The following is a 20,087-nucleotide window of genomic DNA, read 5'->3' as shown; positions in this document are numbered from 1 at the left end:
AAACATCAAATCTAATAAAAAAAAAAAAAATCAACAAATTTATAATTTACATAATATAATATAATAGTATAAAAAGTTCTATTGTATTAATTTATTCTGTTAATTCAACATGGTACTTACAGTTTCTGAGAAACACAAACTCATGGTTAGTCTTTTCTTATTTTATTGGAAAACATGTCAAACATTTATTCAAAACCAAATAATTACATATACAACACAGCATATTCAGATTTGCTGATATAATACATTATTCACAGTTATACTAATGTAAAATCTAAGTGTCTGATGGCTGTTGATCGTGCTCTTCATTTGCGGCTGCTGCTGAATGTTCTGGGAAACTGAGGCCTTTCTCCAGAGCGTAGGCTCTCCAGCGCTCATCATCCGCCTCATGCGTGAGATAGCGGTATCCCATCCGCTGCTCAAACTCACGCAGGTCACACCACATCTGGAAGTTCTGCAGCAGGAGAAACAGAGGAGATATGCATAAATCAGGCAATGTCCTGAAATGACTTCATGCCAGTTAAATGTCTTTTTGGTTTTGGAGAAAGTCACCAGACCTGAAACCACGGATGACCCATGGCCTTGCCGACACTGAACCTGCGTCTCACCACCACCTGCAGCAGGTTATTGATCAGGTTCACCGCTGAGAGAGAGAAACACGTCAACAGAAAGAACCTTAGGTATCCATCCAAAACTATTAAAAGGGTAACTGCAACTTTTTATCATTCAGACTTTTAATTTTCTCACAATTCAGACTTTGTTTCAAACAATTTTGACGGTTCTTCTTCACGTCTGTTTTATTTTTTGAGTCAGCTGTGAGACGTAAACTCAGAATTACAAGATAATATACTCACAATTCTGACTTTTTCTGCGTAGGAATAAAATAAATAAAATAATTGCAACTTTTTATCTCACTTTAATCTTACAATTGTGATTTATAATCTTGCAATACTAAGTATACATCTCATGAACTCATAACTGCAATTCACAAAACAAGTCAGAAAAGTCAAAGCAGGGGCTGTACACGTCCAACTCATCTCTGACAGCCGTAACCCTCCAAAAGTTTAGTTGTAATCTTCTTTCATGCTTCAGTGGTTACTGTTCTCTAATCTTGAGCACTGTGTTTTCCACAAAATAAGTTTTTTTTGTTGAAATGCCTTGGTTATTTTGTCAAACATGTTGGTGGAACAGTGGTATACCCACAGCTGATATTCCTTCAAATTTTGAGTGATGAAGATTAACAATATATATAAGTATTTATAGATTGTTCTGTAATTTTGATTTCCACTGTCTATGTGTGTGTGTGTGTGTATATATATATAAATATATATATATATATATATATATACACACACACACATATATATAAGGTCTCTTACCCTCCAGTGAGATGAGGGACCATGGCTGGCGTGGATACATGAACGAAGCGTTGGTGATCTGCTGATTAATGTCCTCGTCCTCGTTGAAAGGGAACGTCCCACTCAGACTGACGTATAAAATCACGCCCACGGCCCACACGTCCAGAGAGCGATTGTAACGCTTGCTACAGATGACCTCTGGTGCCAGATACGCCGGCGTCCCGACGAGAGTGTGCCGGAACGACTTCTGTCCGATGATGCGAGCGAAACCAAAGTCACACAGTTTGACCTGAAACAGACACCACATGAGATCACATTTAGGACTTTGACTCTACACATTTATGCATTTGGCAGATACTTTCATGCAAAGCGACTTACATTGCATTCAATGCAAACAATTTTCATGCATTGGGTTTTTGCATTTCCTAGAAATCAGAACTATGATTCTAGCGCCGTGCTCAACTGTTTCAACTTTTACAAAGCTTAAAAGCAATACCTAAATATCTCCATCTCCACATGCAATTCTAGACTTGACTTTAAGCATAATGAGTAAAGAGCCACATTTGAGAGTATCAGACCTGAGGAAATGGTTCGGGTGAAGCCAGCAGCACATTTTCTGGTTTCAGGTCACAGTGTGCAACGTCCCTCATGTGCAGGTACCGCAGAGCCTCCAAAACTCGACCACAGACTGACAGGTCAGCAAAAACCACAGCAAGACTGAAACTTGTTTAGCCTCCACTGATTTACACTCTTAAAAATACAGATTCCAAAAGTGTGGTTTCACAGCCAAGCCATAGAAGAACCATTCTTGGTTCTTTCAGTGAACAGTTTATAAAAGAACCATTTTTTTCTTACTGGGAAGAACATTTTAATAATCTAAAGAACCTTTTGTGAAATGGAGAGATTCCACTCTCTTAAAAATAAAGGTTTTTATTATTAGCATCTGTATGGTTCCGTGGCTTTAACATCCGTGGAGTCTTTCCATTCAACAAAAGGTTCTTTATAGTGGAAAAAAGATTCTTTAGATGATTCAAATGTTCTTCACGCTAAGAAAGCAATGTTTTTTGTAAGAACTGGTCACTGAAAGAGTCTTTGAGGAAGCAAACATGGTTCTTCTATTGAATTGCTACAAAGCTTGCTTTGAAAACTTTATTTTTTGAGAAGACCTATAGGAAGTGGATTAATATGCAGATCATGCACAACTGTTTTCAACAGTGATAATAATCAGAAATGTTTCTTGAGCAGCAAATCAGCATATTAGAATGATTTCTGAAGAATCATATGACACTGAAGACTGGAGTAATGATGCTGAAAATACAGCTTCACATCACAGGAATAAATTACATTTGAAAATATATTACAATAGAAAACAGTTATTTTAAATTCTAATAATATTACACAGTTTTTACTGTTTTTTAATTTAAAAAAATGCAGCCTTGAGCTTAAGAGACTTAAAAAATTAAATATAAAAACAACCATTAAATAATGTTCTGTATATGGTGGTCCAAAAAAAAAAAAAAAAAAAAAAAAAAAACAACGTTCTGGGAACCTTTGTTATGGTTATTAAAAAAGTACAACCTACAAGGCCGCTAGGAGAGCTTTAAAATGGAACTAACATTAGAGGAATATTCTGTGTTTCAAGAGCAAATGAGCTTCTTTACCTGAGTGACTAGAAAGCGGGTGGTGCGTTCAGTCAGACGACCGTTCTCGTGAGACAAGATCATCTCTAACATGTCACTGTGGAGCTTCTCCATCACAACGAAAGTATATTCCATTGTCTTAAACATCCCTTCTAAATGAATGACTCCTGGATGAGACAGTCTCTGAAACACACACACACACACACATAAGGACGATAATACGACAACAAAAACAACACAATTGTTTGAACTGGGGGAAAAATGGCTTCTTGAACTCATACCTGCAATATGGAGACCTCATTACTGGTCTGTTCCTCCTGTTTAGTGGGAAATCTTGTTTTATCGATGACTTTAATTGCAACCGGACGTCCCGTGTGTCTGTGAGTGCCTCCGTAAACCACCCCGAACTGACCCGAACCCAACACTTCATCAGAGAAGATCTGATAGAGCTCACTGATGTCCTGCAACACACACATTCAGACGCTGGAATCCCTCTTTGAAACAGTGGTCATTTCAGGAATGTTTTTATGATAAATAATCGAGTCTCACCTGGGTCTCCTCACTGCTCTTTCCGTCACCTGGCAAGAGAGGAGGTGACATTTTATTTGACATTATAGACAACACGAGGATCATAGAATATGTAGATGAGTTTGTTTCTTCATAAGATTTGGAGAAATGTAGCATTACATCCCTTGTTCACCAATGGATGCTCTGAAGTGAATGGGTGCCGTCAGAATGAGAGTCCAAACAGCTGATAAAAACATCACAATAATCCAAACGACAATCAAAATCCACCCACATATTTGTTTAGAGTTGTTTTGCCTTATAAACTGTTCAGATTTCTCTCCTGATTCAGACAAAATGCCTTTTCACTGGAGGAAGCGAAATTATGAATTATGGACTTGTATTTTGACCAGAAGCAATAGTTTGATGTTAAAAACACCTTAGTATTAGGATTTGTTTCTTACAAACACGTAGCTTTTCACTTCTCAAGACATTAACTGATGGACTGGAGTGGTGTGGATTATTGTGATGTTTTTATCAGCTGTTTAGACTCTAATTCTGACGGCACCCATTCCCTGCAGAGCATCCACTGGTGAGCAAGTGATGACATGCTACATTTCTCCAAATGTGTTCTGATGAACAAACATCTTGAACAGTCTGAGGGTGAGGACATTTAAATTTCTGGGTGAACTAAGAGTATATTTATATTCTGTGGAATCAGACACTCATTAATAATTCACGTCTTGTTGCTCTAACCGGTGTTGTTTGTTGAGTGGCATACGGTGCCCTGCACCGGTCTGAGGGCCTGATTGAGGGCTGACTCCCACGACGGGCCGTCCTGATCCGCAAACACACAGTACACCAGAGACACGGTCACCAGCTCGAACGAGTGTGCGCTGTTGCCTGACAACACTGGAACAGTGAGCTGAGCCGGACCCCGAACCTGCAGCACCTCTGAGAGAGAAATCTCCTGAAATGAAGCACACGCAACTATGTTAAAAACTTCAGGACAGTCCTAAGATCAACAGTGTGTTAAATGTTGCTCTATCTGACATTATGAAGTGTTAAAGGTGACACGATGCATTATAAAGACTTACAAACCTTATAATACTTATTGCTGATTTCATTCGGGTACATGGTGATACTTTTCCCATCTAATACCCAGTAGTGACGTTTTCTCTGCAAAGAAAAAAATATATATATTTATAATATATAAAATATATATGAGTAAAATATATATATATATATATATATATATATATATATATATATATATATATATATATACACACAGTAATGGGCTCAAGTAGCGTGGTAGCGTCAACAAAAGCTGACGTTACATTATCCAAAGCATTTCTGAAACTCAAGCTCAGATCGGAAATATAACTGCTAAGGATCACTGACCCTGGACCAGTAAAAGTGACGCCACCACCACTAAACCTCGTAACGTCATTGGCTCCTCAAACTGTCAGTCAAACCTCATTATTCTTCCCGCCTCTCTCGTGAATGAAGTGCGGCGCGCAGTTTGGAGGATCTTAGTTTGTTTGCAGTATGAAGGTAAATAAAATAACTGTTGATTGAATAAGTACAGCGTTCAATAAGTACAGCGTTCTCTTTACTCAAGAAACACTATATTTATAAAGGCTAATGTTTTTTGTATTTGAGGAGCGGAGAAGAGTGTCTTAGCATTTGTTGTGAAGTCACTGTCAGATAGCTTGTGAGAAGCGCTGAATCTTTTATAATATGATACTTTGGCCAAAATAACAGAAAAAAAAAAAGCGCCCACATAGCGACAGAAAACTGAACAACCTGCAAGTTCATGATGCCTGTAGATGCCCGTACTGCCTTCGAATGTGGCGTTAATGACGGGGGGAAACATTCGAAACATTCAAAAACTTAGTATTTAAACTTGATTTTGGTGAAACGTTAATAATATAATGAATGACACATGCAACGATGCAAATAAACGTAGACTAAGTTATTTGTAGGCCTATACATCTGTATGGTAACACTATACAGTACAGTAAGATTTCATTAATGTTAGCTAATGTAACTAACACGAACGTACAATGAACAATACATTTATTACAGTATTTATTCATCTTTGTTAATGAAAAAATACAGTCGTTCATTTGTAGTTCATGTTAGTTCACAGTGCATTAATTAATGACAACAAACACAGCTTGATAATTTTAATAATGCATTAGTAAATGTTGAAAGTATTGTTCATTCTTAGTTCGTGTTACCTACACTAGTTAACTAAATGTTAACTAATGAACCTTATTGTGAAGGGTTACCATTTACATTTAGTCATTTAGCAGACACTTTTATCCAAAGCAACTTACAAATGAGCACAATGGAAGAAATCAAAATCAACAAAAGAGCAATGATATATAAGTGCTATAAAAAAAGTCTCAGTTAGCTTAACGCAGTACATGTAGCAAGGTTTTTTTTTTTTTTAATTTAGAGGCCTTTTTTGCTTTTGTTAATTGTATAATAAATAAAAAGAAAACAAAGATAGAATACAAAAAGATTAGAGCAGCAAGTGTTCGTTTTTTTTTTTTTTTTTTTTTTTTTTTTTGAAAACAAGCAGTTAGTAAATAAATAGTTTTTTTTTAAGTCTTAATAAGTCTTTTATTTCTTGATTCTTGAAGATGGTTAAGACTGATTTTTGTTGCCAAATTGATTTGGAACAGCTGTTGAATAAACAACTAAACTGAACTATTATGCCTGTCTATCTGCTTGACTGACAGTTGTATTGATCACTGAGAGAGCATTGACTTGGTATGATGTTGGTTCAATATAAAAATGATTTTAAAAAAAAAAAAAATAGCTTAGATGTAGTAAACTACTTTTGCCGTGTTGTTGTAGCTTAGCTTGCTACATTTCACAGGGCTGTAGCTTTAGTGTAGTGAAAGCTTCATTTAATGAAGAGTTAAAACATACCCTACAATACTACAATCACCAAACAGCTTGACAAAAACTGTATATATATATATATATAGAAGTAAATAAGAATATATAAAAAATAATTCTACATATGAATAAGAGTGTCTCACCAGCGTGTCAGTATTGGTATGATGGATCAACCAGCCTTTCTTCAGCACTCCACTGTTTCTTCTCTTGCTGTGTTTGACTGATTGCACCACTCGCATCAGAGGGATATTAACACTAAAACATGGCCTGACAGACACACACAGAGAGAGAGAGACGTGAACATCTGAGCTCAGTCTGCAGCGCTGCTCTGATCAGGTGTGATGTGGATCCTTACGCATTGGGCGGCTGCAGCGGTGTCACATCTGTGGTCGGCGGGTCTTTATATCGCAGCTCTTCATAAAGATCGTTCACTGACACCACCGTCGCATTCTCATCAGACTCTGAAAATACAGTACTCTCGCTTAATGACAACAAAACACAAAAATAAAGACATTGCATACAGTAAAATCATATCATACAATGTTTTACAGCACCTGTCATTCATGGAGAGGTACACAACAAGACTCATACTACTTTTAACATACTACAAATATTTTAAACATTTGACATTGTTTTTATTTATTTATCTTCCATGTGCAATTTTTATATTTATTTATGCATTTTAAACTATTTTGAACTGCTATATGTGGCTCACTTAGGCTGCATTAATTTGATTAAAAAAAAAACAGTTAAGACTGTAATATTGTGAAATATTTGTACAATTTAAAATAACTGTTTTCTATTGTAATATTTCTTAAAATTAAATTTATTCTTTTGATGAAAAACTGAATTTTCAGCATCGTTACTTGTGTCTTCCGTGTCACATGATCCTTCAGAAATCAATCTAATACGCTGAATTTGAAAACAGTTGTGCTGCTTCATGTTTTTGTGGAAACCAGGATACATTTTATTTTTTCAGGAATCAATAAAACATTATATATGTCTTTACTGTCACCTTTGATCAATTTAATCCATCCCTGCTGAATAAAAGTGTTTTTTTCTTCTTCTTCTTCAAAAACAAAAAAACTAAACAAAAACAAAAAAACTTACTGACCCCAAACATTTGAATGATAGTGTATATATTTAATTATTTTTAATAAAGTATCTTTTGGATCATGTTGGAAGTCAACTTAATGTCAGAGAATGCTCTAATTTATGCAAAATTTACATGTCAATACTGATTTCCAGTATTTTATCAGTATGGTGAAAATTTTATTTATATAATATAAACACATAATTTATATCATATAAATATTAAATGATAAATAAACAAATAAACATGCAATTAGGCAATCAAATAAAATTTAAATATTTGGTATATAAAAAAAAATATTAATTTAAATACATTTTAAATAAAATATTGAAATGTTAATATAATAAATATAAATCCTACATAATAAATAAGCAATATAGCAAAAGAAAAAACAAACATTTTTTTTACTGCCTTTAATTTATGCTTATGTACGTTAAAGTATGTCTCTATAGTGGTGGACTCATAAACTAAAACATAAACGTTTTATTTAAATGTCAAACAATATTATCACAATGCAAAATGTCCTAAAAGTGGGGAAAAAATTCTTTAAAAAAATTTAGATTATTCTCTTTTAATTTGGGGTGAAATGCACACATAATCAAACTGACCTTCTCCGTTTGCTTTCTCACCCCTGCAGTCAGGAGGAACGAGAGTCTCACACCTGCGATGGCAATTAAACTTACAGTCTGGAGAGAAACACAGAGAGAAAGGAAGATGTTACTGCTCTTTCACAGCTCAGAAGACTTAAAGGTGCAGCAAGCGATTTCTGAGAAATACTGCTGAAAAAGCACCAAAACAACTTGTAGCCAATCAGCAGTAAGGGGCGTGTCAACTCATGATGGGGGAGGGGCCTGTTGCATAGAATGTTCATGCATTTGGAGGCAGGGCTAGCAAGATAGGAGTGTGGTCCTGTTGGTTTGTTTTACTGATTTAATAACTTTCTCGGTATCAATTTGGACTCGCATCTTTCTACTAAAAATGTTTCCAAAGAGGCTTTCTTTGTGACTTTTCTTTACACGCTGAATGTTTTTAGGTGTTCTCTCACCGGAGCACTGCATGCCCTGTCTGAAGAGGCCCTTGAGCAGCCGGAAGCAGTACTGGCAGACCGTGGGTTTGGTGTAGGTGTGAATGTGGAAGGTGTGCGGGACGCGCGGCTGGGCCTCCTTCCCATCCGACAGCCCCACAGACACCGGCACGTCGGCCCAGGACGGCGGGCGCGAGCGCGACGGCTTCGACATGCTGATCTGAGGGAGAAAACAAAGGTTTTCAGGGAGCATTTCAAACACCTCTCAGAAACGTGAACGTCGGGTCGGATCGTCACCTCCTCCAGACTCCCGCCCGTGTGACTGGAGAGCGACGGTGTCCGCGGCCGTCCGGGAGGAAACAGCGACAGACTCGGGCCGCAGCGGCGATACACGCGAGAGCAGTCATTAGGCAGCTTAAACGCACAGCGCTTGTGGAAATCCAGACCGCAGCCTGCAGAGAGCAAGTCAAAGAAAAACTCTCAAACGCTTCACTTTTCAGAATTTAAAACACTCTTAAAGGGATACTCCACCCCAAAATGTAAATTTTGTCATTTATCACTTACCCCCATGTCGTTCCAAACCCGTAAAAGCTCTGTTCGTCTTCGGAACACAATTTAAGATATTCTGGATGAAAACTGGGAGGGTTGAGACTGTCCCATAGACTGCCAAGTAAATAACAGTGTCAAGGTTCAGGAAAGTATGAAAAGCATCGTCAGAATACTCCATCCTCCATCAGTGATTCAACCGTAACGTTATGAAGCGACGAGAATACTTTTTGTGTGCGAAGAAAACATAAATAATGATATCCTTGTGGTGCAGTTGATACAGAAGAGCGTACACCGCCTGCATACTGCTCAGATTCTCCAAAATGGCGCTACGCTGAGAGGAATTGTTGAATAAAGTCATTATTTTTGTTTTCTTCGTGTACAAAAAGTATTCTTGTCACTTCATAATGTTACGGTTGAATCACTGATGGCAGATGGACTATTCTGACAATGCTTTTTCATACTTTTCTGGACCTTGACACTGTTATTTATTTGGCAGTCCATGGGACAGTCTCAAGCCTCCCTGTTGTCATCCAGAATATCTTAAATTGTGTTCCGAAGACAAACAAAGCTTTTACGGGTTTGGAACGGTAAGTGAATAATGACAAAATTTTCATTTTGGGGTGGAGTATCCCTTTAAGACAATATAATGCAACACAAATGTCATGGCACTAAGCAAAAAATTACATTTGTTTTCAATAAATAAATATTTATAAATAATATAATACATCAAAAAATTATAATAAATATAAATATAAAAAGTAAACAATTAAACAATAAAAAAAAGTAAATATTTGTTTTAAGACTTTGTGGTAATGCATTTTAAGTACTGCACATTTCAGTGTTAAACAACATAATGCAACAAAAGTAAAACTAAACCTTGTGCCATAGATGGCATTTAAATTAATATTTATATGTAAAATCAATTCTAAATATACAGTACAAATTTATATTGTAATAATAAATATAAAAAATTAAATAAATAAATTGAGTAATAAATAAATAAAGCAATAAAATAAATTGTTAATATTTAGTTCAATAAATATTTTAAGTAATAAAGAAATAAGCAATTAAGTAATAAATAAAACTAAACATAACAACAATGCAGAAACTAATGTCATAGAAACTAAGCAAATCTAGTAAATGCATATTTATAAATAATATAATTATATTATAAATATTAATATAACTAAGACTAAGCAAAAAATCAAATATAATTTTAATACATTTAATACATAAAAATATATAATTTATATTAATAAACAATAAATACAAATATTAAAAGAAATGTTATATATTAAAAAATAAATAGATAGATAAACTCTTCATAACACACAAATGAAACAAAAGGAAAACCAAACATCATGTCATAAAAACTAAGCAAAAATAAATAAAATAATAAATGTTTATGAAAAATATAATTCATATTATGAACATATTAAATAAGAAACATCAATATCATAATAATATAAATATTAAGTGATAAACAAACAAAAGCAATTTACCAATACAATAAAACAAGGATTTTATATAAGACTTCATTTTACTGCATTTGAAGTATTTCACGTAGACGTACCTTAAAAAAACAAACAAAAATTGGCACACCATTGGCTCCAAAGATGCAAAACAATTTAATAATGGACTTCACACAAGGTTATGTATCGAGTTCACAAGCTCTTCGTAAGACAGCTGTATCTTCGGAGCCTATGGTGCACTGACTTTTGCTCGTTTTTAATGATTGTTTTTTGTCAGGCACCCACTTTTGAGTATTGATGTGCGTGCATTGGTTTTGTCTTTATGTAGTCATACCTTCACATTTGAGGCCCTGTCGGATGAGTCCCCATAACATCTCACCGCAGTAGTGACAAAACGTAGGTGTGCGATACGAATGGACAACCAAAGAATGTGGGCGGTACTTAGTCTCGGTCACTGAAGTCGTTCCTAAAGAAATCAACATGATTGACAGCTGTCAACATCATCTGCAGTGAAAAATGAGCCGAATAGTGACTGGATGGAGTGCGTGTGTGTGTATGTTGACTGACCAGCGAGCACCACCTCCAGCAGATCTCCGTCCCGTATTTCGTGTTTTTCAGTGAGTCTCTGTAAGATCTGCTCTGTGTTCGGCTCATGTCTGAATAACAGCAGCTTCTCACCAAGACCCACGACACTGCACTCCGGAGCTTAAACATACACACACACACACAAACATTAAACATACACTGGCTATTTGATTTGAATTGAAGTGCGGGATACTTGCACGCTGTCAACAACATGCAAATTATTCTCAAAATGACAGAAAAGTAAAATAAAACCTAAATATTATGTGAAATATCATTATGCAACAAAAGTAATACCAAAAATCGTCATAAAAAGTAAGCAAAAAACGTAAAATATAAATATTTTAAATACAATTGATATTATAAATGTGAAATAATAAATATATTATAATAAATATTACAAATAAATATTCAATAAGCAATAAAATTAAATATATTTATAAACTATATAATTTACATGATAAATATTAAATAAAATAAATTAAATTGAATAAAATCAAATCATAACACATTAAAAATACTGTTACACATCATAATGCAACAAAAGTCATGCAAAAAAAAAATCTTGCCAGAAATTAAGCAATGAAACAAAAAAAGCAAAAAAATATTTTGAAATAATACAATTTATATAATAAATAACAAATATTAAATAAAGTAAATGCAATTATCATAAAACAATAAAATCTTGCTTTAATCTTGCATCATAATGCAAAAGTACAAAACTTCATCTTATTGAAACTAAGCAATAAAGAAATAAAACATCCAATAACTTAAGCCTTCTAGCATACTTGAACAAACAAGAAGACTTACAAGAATACTACAAAATTATTTGAATTAAAATCTTTTTATGCATTTATGAAACTTTGAATAAAGTTGGTTTTAAGAGATTGTGCTATATTATCAGAAATTGGTCCCTCTAGAATACAGCAAACTCCTGCACCACTTCACAGTATAAACACACGATCAAACACTGAAAAACTACTCTCTCACACACACACACACACACACAGTGTGAGGAGACCACTGAGTGCAGGAACTCTTCGTCATGTCTGTTCACTTCTACAGTGCATTTCTCAGGTGTAAATAAGATCATCTAATATAATCACAACCACACACTCATTCAGACGCCTGCTGGGCACAAACACTGTTTGAAACATGTTCGTTCAGTCTGTGTCTGAAACCGCAGCTCTAATCATGGCGATCAGCATCATCAGATGAGGGTGAAAGTGGGTCAGATCACAATGGCACTGCTGCGGCTGAACGACTGCATAACTCTCTCATGCTGATGGCTCTTAAATGTCAATCATTCGCTTCTCAATTCCAACGGATGTGAGTCAAACTGAGACTCTCCTTAATAACTCACACCTGATATCCAATCCAAGGTCTGTGAACTCTGAACACATTAACTGTATTACAAAAAATAAGCAACGGGAATTGTAGCTCACAATATTGAGACTACAAAATCATGAAGTGCTTTTGTGCCAGTATAAATTGTTTACATAGTTAAACGAAAGTGGGGTAAACGTGTAAACGGCTCATTTTGAAAACCCCAGATAGCACACGCACGTCTGCAAGATGTCTGTTAAAGATCACTTCATCTGGAAAACATCTGCTGTGTACGAACATCTGACAGACGTCTTTAAGATGTCAGTTTTACATGCATTCTAACTCATAAACATCTTAAAGAGATTTTCTAAACGTCTGATAGGAAACGTCCTATAGACGTACTGCAGATGAACAAACACGCTAAAAAAAAAAAATGTCTTGCAAACATCAAACAGACGTCTCTGTGAAGTTCGTGTGCTATCAGGGACTTTCTATATGCGAAACTTTTCAGAAACGTTTATTTTTTTGCTTTAATGATTTAATTTGTCATTTGCATTATTTGTTTATCAATTGATGTGAATCGCAACGATAGCGGGGCAATCTTTCAGTGACAGCACTAAAACTGTGGAGTTACAGTGTTTTGGGGAAATATGATACATTAATATTCATATTTTTTGTTTTAACTTCTGTTTTAAAAATACCACAACATTTCAACATCACAATATTTACATCATTAGCTCATATTCACAGCTTTATGGTACCACCACAGTGCTTTCTTTGTAATTTAGGCCTTCCGCTTCCACATCAGCTTCAAACAACATTCAACTTCCTGTTTGAGACTAAACAGTAAAGAACGTCTGAGAAACCTCACCCAACACGCTACGCTCACTCTCAACTTGAATGCATGACAAACAGACAAAAAAGGCGAATGTAAAAGCAGATCTTAAAGGAAAAAATAAACTGGTTTCTCTATGATGCTTTAATGATAAGGGTGTTAAAGCCACTTGAAAGGTCTGAACATTAGACAAACACACAATCAAACTGCATTTCAGTTCCATCCTGTTACACGCGACTCAAGAAGCTGGTCAGGGTGTCGCTTTGTTGTGGTGCTGCGCAGATGTGAAGTGTTTACCTCATTTTCAGCTTCTGGAAACACAGTCAAAATGGGATACGCTTCACATAGCGTACTGTCTTTACCTGCATAAGGGTCGTTCACAAGCTATGCATGTGCAATAAAGATGCTTCATCGCTGACATGTCCCTGATAGCACATGTACATCACAGAGACGTCTATTTAATGTCTGAAAGACGTATTTTTTAGAGTGTTTGTTCATCTGCAATACGTTTATAGGATGTTTCCTATCGGATGTAAAATAGAAGTTTAGAAGATGCTTATGAGTTAGAATGAATGTAAAACTGACATCTTAAAGATGTCTATGAGATGTTTGTACACAGCAGATGCTTTCTAGATGAAGCGATCTTTAACAGACATCTTGCAGATGTATGTGTGCTATCTGGGTTCTGAGCTTTGGCTCCTCTGAAGAATCGTAGGTAGATTTTCACCACGCCCAGTGATCTATTTGTTTTCTGTTTTCTAAGGTAACCAGGTATTTCGATGTGAGAAACCACTGGAAACGATTCAGTGTGTGAGTGAACTGTCTGAATGAATCAAATTGAATCACAAACAATTTCAATCCTTTTTTCAAAACTGCTTGAACGATTAGATCAAAAGTGATTCGCGATTCTGGAAATCTGGACTGGCGTCACCCGATTCTTAACAGCTTATTGAAAACACAAGACAAGGTTGGTGAAATTTTGTCAGGTAAAAATTATTCTCAGATCGTTATTAGACAGTATTTGATCAGTAATAACATTATCAACCTCATTTTGCAATGCGGAATTAAGCAATTTTCTGTGAATGTGCAAGACCTCAGACACATTAGTCACTAGAAGACTCAATGTGAGAAACCACTGGAAATGATTCAGTGTGTGAGTGAACTGTCTGAATGAATCAAATTGACTCACAAACAATTTCAAACCTTTTTTTAAAAAAAAAAAAAAAACAGTTTTACAGATTAGATCAAAAGTGATTCATTTTCAAATCTGGCATTGTCTGATTCATAACAGCTGATTGAAAACACAAGACTTTATTGGTGAAATGTTAAAAAACGGAAGTGAGCTATTTTCTTTGAAAGTGGCAGACTTTTGAGTAGCCGCTTCTGGAAAATAACTAACGTTAAAATAACAATATTTTCATATAACCGTATTTCTGAAACAACTAAAATTAAACATGCAATGTAATGAGGAAATGTAAAAATATTGTGTATTACTAACATTTATCATAATACACAATACGATTCCCATACTATTTATAGATAATTGCTGATACTGTAAAGCAAGCATGTGCATATGTGCATGTCTCTTATGTATAATGATGGTGGGTGAGATCAGTGAGCGTTCATCTGAGTGTATATGGGAGTGTGGTCAGTGTGTTTGTGTGTGTGAGATGATCCTGTCCCACTGCAGTGGAAACGGCACCATAAGGAGGTCAAGCAGAGAAAAAGGTGTGTGTGAGAGAGTGAGTGTGTTAGGGGAAGAGTCTGTGGTTGGAAAGTTACATGCAGATGCTGTAAACCACAGAGGACAAACAGAGAGGCGGCCGGAGGGGGAGAGATGCTGAAGGGGGGCTGAGTTACTGATGAGTATGCATGTGTGCGTGTGTGTGTGTGTCTGTGTGTGTGTGTGTGTGTGTGTCTCTGTGTGTCTGTGTGTGTGTGTGTGTGTGTGTGTGTGTGTGTGTGTCTGTGTGTGTGAGAAAGTTTGAGTAGCACCTAATTCAGTAGCATCTTGACACACACTCTCTTTAACTTCCCCTTCTTTCACAGAAACAAAGAGGTGTGAATTCTTCAAATAATTTTTAAAAACGGTTTCGAAAAATTGCACACCAAGGTCCATATCTTAAGAAAGCATTAATAATGATCATACTTAATGTTGTGCATAGCAACAGCCTTGCAATTACCCGGAACAACCTGGCATCCGCACGCCAATCTGCTAAAAACACTCTGAACACCTTAGTTATCACACAGCAACAGCCTAGCAACCACCTGAAAAAACCTGGAAACTACACGGCAATCTGATTTAAAAAAAACACTATGAGCACCTTAGTTATCGCATAGTAACAGCCTAGCAACCACCCGGAACAACCGAAACTGCACAGCTATCTGATAAAATACTCTGATCACTTTAGTGACCACCTAGCAACAGCCTAGCAACCACCCAGAACAACCTTGCAACCTGCTAAAACTACTTTGAGCAACTTAGCAACCGAATAGCAACAGCCTAGCAACCATCCAGAACAACTGAAACTGCACTGCAATCTGCTAAAACACTCTGATCACTTTAGTGACCACCTAGCAACAGCCTAGCAACCACCCAAAACAACCAAAACTGCACAGCTATCTGATAAAACACTCTGATCACTTTAGTGACCACCTAGCAACAGCCTAGCAACCACCCAGAACAACCAAAAACTGCACAGCTATCTGATAAAACACTCTGATCACTTTAGTGACCACCTCGCAACAGCCTAGCAACCATCCAGAACAACTGAAACTGCACTGCAATCTGCTAAAACACTCTGATCACTTTAGTGACCACCTAGCAACAGCCTAGCAACCACCCAGAACAACTGAAACTGCACTGCAATCTGCTAAAACACTCTGATCACTTTAGTGACCACCTAGCAACAGCCTAGCAACCATCCAGAACAACTGAAACTGCACAGCTATCTGATAAAACACTCTGATCACTTTAGTGACCACCTAGCAACAGCCTAGCAACCATCCAGAACAACTGAAACTGCACAGCTATCTGATAAAACACTCTGATCACTTTAGTGACCACCTAGCAACAGTCTAGCAACCACTCAGAACAACTGAGACTGCACTGCAATCTGCTAAAACACTCTGATCACTTTAGTGACCACCTAGCAACAGCCTAGCAACCACTCAGAACAACCGAAACTGCACAGCTATCTGATAAAACACTCTGATCACTTTAGTGACCACCTAGCAACAGCCTAGCAACCACCCAGAACAACCTTGCAACCTGCTGAAACTACTTTGAGCAACTTAGCAACCGAATAGCAACAGCCTAGCAACCATCCAGAACAACTGAAACTGCACTGCAATCTGCTAAAACACTCTGAGCACTTTAGCAACCACCTAGCAACCTCCCAGAACAACCTGCCAACTGGCAATCTGCTAAAACTACTCTGAGCAACAAAGCAACCACATAGCAACAGCCTAGCAACCACCCAGAACAACCCAAACTGCACAGCTATCTGTTAATACGCTATGAGCACCTTAGTTACCACATAGCAACAGCCTAGCAACCACCCAGATCACGCAAAACTGCACTGCAATCTCCTAAAACACTCTGAGCACTTTAGTGACCACCTAGCAACAGCCTAGCAACCACCCAAAACAACCGAAACTGCACAGCTATCTGATAAAACACTCTGAGCACTTTAGTGACCACCTAGCAACAGCCTAGCAACCACCCAAAACAACCGAAACTGCACAGCTATCTGATAAAACACTCTGAGCACTTTAGTGACCACCTAGCAACAGCCTAGCAACCACCCAAAACAACCGAAACTGCACAGCTATCTGATAAAACACTCTGAGCACTTTAATGACCACCTAGCAACAGCCTAGCAACCACCCAGAACAACCTGGCAACCTGCTAAAACTACTTTGAGCAACTTAGCAACCACATAGCAACAGCCTAGCAACCACCCAGATCAAGCAAAACTGCACTGCAATCTGCTAAAACACTCTGAGCACTTTAGTGACCACCTAGCAACAGCCTAGCAACCACCCAGAACAACCTGGCAACCTGCTAAAACTAAGGTGAACAACTTAACCTCATAGCAACAGCCTAACAACCACCTAAAAACTCTGATAAGAAATTAGCATATGACAGTCAATATCCATGGACTTCACAATCTGTTGAAGGTGAACTCAGACTGCATGTTTGTTTTTTAAGCACCTGTTGTGAACCAATCATTGTTTAAACCTCCAACGAAGAAATTAATAATGTCTTTTTATGCACTAAAGGCAGAAGATACAGTACATTTGATGAATCAGTGGATCCTGCTAACGTTCCTATTTAAAACTGAAAGGCTGAAGGCAATGAAAAGGTGCTTTTGTTGTTGTTGGAGAGAGAGACAATAATCCAGGTGGCTGTGTGTTGCAGTGGTTTGTATGGATTGTCTGTGTGCGCTTGACCTTTTGATAGTGGAAGCAGCCTTCACTGAAGTCATTGTCAGTAATGCTGTTTTTAGAGTGGGAGTTTTTCTGACACTGCATGAACACATACAGGAAAAATTGACCAAATAAGTAAATTCTGTCATCATTTATCCAAAGTGTACCTAAATTTAAACGATATGAAACGTAGCCCTTAAATCTCAGTCACATTCACATGCATTCAAACAAGATGCATCAGAACGTGTTGCACCAGATTTGACGTTTGTGTGACGTATTTGAACATATTTGAACATTTATGATAAGTACAATTTCAACATTCAAAACTATTGTATTGTATTATAATCAGCGCTGGGTACATTCCAGATTACAAAGTTAGGTACTTGCAATTAGAGTATACTAAATTTTAAAATGCTCATAATCAGATTACAGTTACTTTTAATGGATTACATGATTACTTATTCAAACCCGGAAGACTTTTGGCATGTAATGTCATTGCTGTTTTCCCGTTTATTAATGTTTGTTCAAATAATTCAAATCTTTTTGTCAGCCAAACCCCTTAGACATACAATATTTATATCTCAGAGGAAGTTAATAATTCAATAACTGAACACCACATTTTCATGTTGACAGTTCTCAGATGTTGGTCAATTGTCACACTGGCATGCAGGTAAACAAATACTATATTTCTAATTTCAGCGTTCAACTGTTTAAATCATTTTTATTTTAACATTTTATGATTTAATTATTAGCTAACTCGCAAACCCACCTAAAAGTAGTCTAAAAAAAGTAGACAGAAAACATTACCTAAAACAAGTAACCCAGATTTTGTTTCTTACTACAGTTTTTTCATCATGTAATCTGTAATCAGTAACGGATTACATTTGTAAGTAATCGACCCAGCGTTGATTATAATGCACAAACTCTTTATATAGTGCTTTTTGAGCTTGACTGCCCCATTCACTCAAATGTAGCAGGTAAGATTTATTGTGAACCATTTCTTTAAAGTTTTAACGTCAGAGTCTCAATAAAAACTACGCCTCAAAAGTTGAAGTTCTGCAGTACCTTTCTCTCAATGATTTCGGCTGCGAGATGCTTCGCCTGCTGGAAGCTGAGGTGTCCCTCAGGGATCCGTATGTCCTCTTTGAGGAGCCCAATCTGAAAGTGGACACGTATGGGCCCCTGTGTGGAGGACTCGGGCCCCATGGACAGCAGAGAGAAAGAACCTGAGAGAAAGAGAGAGTTAACTCAGACCAAACGGCACTCCTTTAGACATTCACAGGTTCAACACAACTTACCTGCACCCATCCTGGTGTTTCTCAAAGCATCTTGTAATTGTAGAACTTTTATAGCATTACTGCAATAATTGTTTCACTAATTGGTTTATTATTATGTACATATCATCAGAAAGTCTTTAAAAGCCTTGGTGTTTGAAGGACCCCAAAGGCTCCTTCAAGTGCAAGGCAACAACTGAAACTAGCATTAACCTGCCTAGATTAACATTAAGATTAAAGCTTAATATAGTCAAGCTCCGAAAGAGGAACTTACCAGAGACATGACTGATGTCAAGGCTTTTTGGGCGGTGGTTTGAGTTGGCAGCCATTTTCTTCACATTGGTTCGAACTAGCACATTTCGCAGCCCCGTTTCAGACACTTCGGGCGCTGTTCTGGTTTCCTTTTGTGAGAGCTTCGGCAGACGAACAACAGGCAGCTGAGACAGGAAGCTGACGCTCAGACTTCAGAGCTTCTGTATGTGACGTGTGGGTCTGACGTGCTGCCCACCAAACACATCAAACATTATCTGATGAACTTTAAAACTGTAGGAGACTCAAGCCAAAAAGGGCAGCACTGGGGTCAACATCTCTTCAGCCCACACAAGGAGAACTTTCAGTTTTATTTTGTGCAAATATGTATTGAATCACTGAACTTTGTCTTGTGCTACAGAGATCCAACTCAAAACCCTGATATTAACCAAAAAACAAAATAACTTTTAAACAGTTAGGGAGTTTTCTCTTCCGGACGGATGGATGGATGGAAAGATAGATAGATAGATAGATAGATAGATAGACAGGCAGTCAGATAGATAGATAATGATAGACAGAGACTGACAGATAGACAGATGGATAGACAACGAGACAGACAGAATGATAGACAGACAGATAGATAGAACGATAGATAGACAACGATAGACAGAGACAGACAGAAAGATAGACAACGATATACAGCCAAACAGACAGACAGATAGACCAATAGACAGAAAGATGGATGGATAGACGATAGAGACAAACAAACAGACAGGAAGATAGATAGATAGATAGATAGATAGATAAATAATGATAGACAGACAGAGACTGACA

General features: G+C 36.9%; 1 protein-coding gene across 1 annotated transcript; it reads right to left on the bottom strand.

The window, feature by feature from the left end:
• Positions 1–146: 146 nt before the first annotated feature.
• Positions 147–19,700, bottom strand: LOC109084252 (serine/threonine-protein kinase D3-like). The gene is made up of 18 exons (XM_042759423.1): positions 19,279–19,700; positions 18,796–18,956; positions 11,124–11,262; positions 10,891–11,022; positions 8,833–8,987; positions 8,557–8,755; positions 8,120–8,197; positions 6,774–6,879; positions 6,562–6,685; positions 4,604–4,681; positions 4,259–4,472; positions 3,548–3,576; positions 3,280–3,459; positions 3,020–3,181; positions 1,937–2,035; positions 1,380–1,647; positions 558–643; positions 147–454 (listed from the first exon to the last, which is right to left on the bottom strand). The coding sequence occupies exons 1-18, from the start codon at positions 19,331–19,333 to the stop codon at positions 275–277; spliced, it is 2,445 nt and encodes an 814-aa protein (XP_042615357.1). The 5' UTR covers positions 19,334–19,700; the 3' UTR covers positions 147–274.
• Between the last annotated feature and the right edge of the window lie 387 nt (positions 19,701–20,087).

The sequence above is a fragment of the Cyprinus carpio genome, chromosome A7 (genome assembly GCF_018340385.1).
Source record: "Cyprinus carpio isolate SPL01 chromosome A7, ASM1834038v1, whole genome shotgun sequence".
Lineage (NCBI taxonomy): Eukaryota > Metazoa > Chordata > Actinopteri > Cypriniformes > Cyprinidae > Cyprinus > Cyprinus carpio.
The sequence above is the reverse complement of the archived record's forward strand: the minus strand, read 5'-3'. Positions and strand labels throughout refer to the sequence as shown.